General features: G+C 41.9%; 1 protein-coding gene across 1 annotated transcript; it reads left to right on the plus strand.

Moving 5' to 3' along the window:
- LOC123269690 (putative GPI-anchored protein pfl2) lies at nucleotides 1-924 on the plus strand. Its single transcript, XM_044735525.1, has one exon. It carries the CDS (start codon nucleotides 1-3, stop codon nucleotides 922-924), a length of 924 nt encoding a protein of 307 aa, XP_044591460.1.
- The last annotated feature ends 1,464 nt before the right edge of the window (nucleotides 925-2,388 follow it).

The following is a 2,388-nucleotide window of genomic DNA, read 5'->3' on the forward strand; positions in this document are numbered from 1 at the left end:
ATGGACCCAATAACGATTCCAAATGCGCCAACTACTCTGGATTCGGATTCAGATGCTGCTGTAAACCTAACAACTACTCCAACTTCTTTTACTACTTTGGATGTTATAGCTGTTACTTCTATCGATCTAATAACTACTTTAAACACGCTTACTGCTCTGGATGTTGATGCGGATGCTGCTGACAACCCAAAAGCTACTCCATCTTCTTTTGCTACTGAGGCTGCTGTAGTGGTTTCTGCCATGGACCAAATAACTCCAACCGCATCTACCACTCCGGATATTGCTGCATTTTCTGCTTTTAACCAGACAATCACTCCAAACACGTGCATGACTGTAGATATTGCTGCGGCTCCTGCTGTCGACCTGACAGCTATTCCAGCAGCTTCTACTTCGGATGTCGTAGTGATTCCTACTATGGACCCAATAACGACTCCAAATGCGCCAACTACTCTGGATTCTGCTTCGGATGCTGCTGTCAACCTACCAGCTGCTCCAACTTCTTTTACTGCTCTGGATGTTGTAGGTGTTTTTTCTATGGATCCAACAACTACTTTAAGCGCGGTTACTGCTCTGGATGTTGATGCGGATGCTGCTGAAAATCTAACAGTTACTTCATCTTCCTTTACTACTGAGGTTGCCGCAGTGATTCTTTCCATGGATCCAATAACTCCTCCAAGCGCGTTTATCACTCCGGATATTGCAGCAGTTTTTGCTCTGGATCTGTCAACTACTCCAAGCGCGTCTACCACTCCGCATATTGCTGTAGCTGCTACTGTTGACCTCACAGCTACCCTAACTCCTTTACCGACTCTGGACATCGCAGCAGTATCTGCTCTGGATCTGACAACTACTCCAAGTGCATCTACCACTCTGCATATTGCTGCGGCTGCTGCTGTTGACCTCACAGCTACTCCAATTTGTTGACCTATTCTGGATATTGCAGCAGTATCTGCTCTTGATCTAACAACTACTTCAAGCGCATCGTCTACTTCCCATATTGCTGGAGTTTCTGCTATGGGCCAGACAATCATTCCAAGCGCGAATAAAACTTTAGATATTGCTGCGGCTGCTGCTGTTAACCTCACAGGTACTCCAACTCCTTTTACCACTTTGGATGTTGCTGGGGTTTCTGCTCTTGACTTGACAACTACTCCAAGCACGTCTACAACTCCGGATATTGGTGTGGTTTCTGCTATGGACCTGACAACTAAGTCAAGCACATTGACAACTTTGAGTGTTGCTGCAGCTGCTCCTGTTAATGGTGATTTTGTTGATCCTTCAACTTCAACATCTACTGGAAATCGGGCCAGGGTTGCATTGATGGAAGGGAGTAACGTCCTTATTGAGTATCACAAAAAGATGTCTTACGGTTCATAAATAAACCAAAAGAGATGACTTGACGGCTGTTACTCAGTATAATCGGTAGAGAACAACTGAAACGTCTGACACTCACAGAGATTAAATTAAATCCACTCTTATTTGGAATTCTTAGTGCTGTTGAAAGTAAATTTTGATTTTTTTCAGAAAACTATTGATTTAGTGTTAATATAGGTGTGCAAAAAATAATTAAATAATCGGATTCCCCATTTTGTTTCAGAATTTACCCTGCAGAACTCAGATATAGAATATCAATTAACGACGGATCAATTTAATAAATGTGTGACCTCATTTTTATATAATTTAAAGCATTCAAAAAATCATAAATTAATGTAACTCTTGTTAAAATATTTGTGATTTTGTAAAAGTTAATGGATGTGAATCCATTATTATTATAAATTATTATTATTATTAGTATTTTTGTATACTAACTTAACTACTAACTTAAATACTTATTTAATTACTAACTTGAATACTTATTTAACTACTAACCTAAATACTTATTTAACTACTAACTGCGAATGGTTATTTACTGACACTTTTGATGTTCATCTCGCTAAACATCATGCGGGTTAGTTTGCTTACCATATTACAGTAATCATAAAAATCACCAGCAATACCGTCAGCGTGATCACCAGCGAGACCTCCAGAAAGATCGCCAACGTAATGACCAGCGAAACCTCCAGAAAGATCGTCAGCGTTATCTCCAGCGAGACCGTCAGCGTGATCACCAGCGAGACCTGTAGAAAGATCCTCAGCATGATGGCCAGCGAGACTTCCAGAAATACCATCAGCGTGATTACCAGCGAGACCTCCAGAAAGATCGTCAGCGTGATATCCAGCGAGACTCCCAGAAAAACCGTCAGCGTAATCACCAGCGAGACCTCCAGAAAGATCGTCAGCGTGATGGCCAGCGAGACTTCCAGAAATACCATCAGCGTGATTACCAGCGAGACCTTCAGAAAGATCGTCAGCGTGATCACCAGCGAGACCTCCAGAAAGATCGTCAGC

The sequence above is a fragment of the Cotesia glomerata genome, linkage group LG7, assembly GCF_020080835.1.
Source record: "Cotesia glomerata isolate CgM1 linkage group LG7, MPM_Cglom_v2.3, whole genome shotgun sequence".
Taxonomy (NCBI): Eukaryota; Metazoa; Arthropoda; class Insecta; order Hymenoptera; family Braconidae; genus Cotesia; species Cotesia glomerata.

What these genes read in the sequence shown, in the direction of transcription:
- LOC123269690 (XM_044735525.1), top strand. Translation starts at nt 1, where the DNA reads ATGGACCCAATAACGATTCCAAATGCGCCAACTACTCTGGATTCGGAT.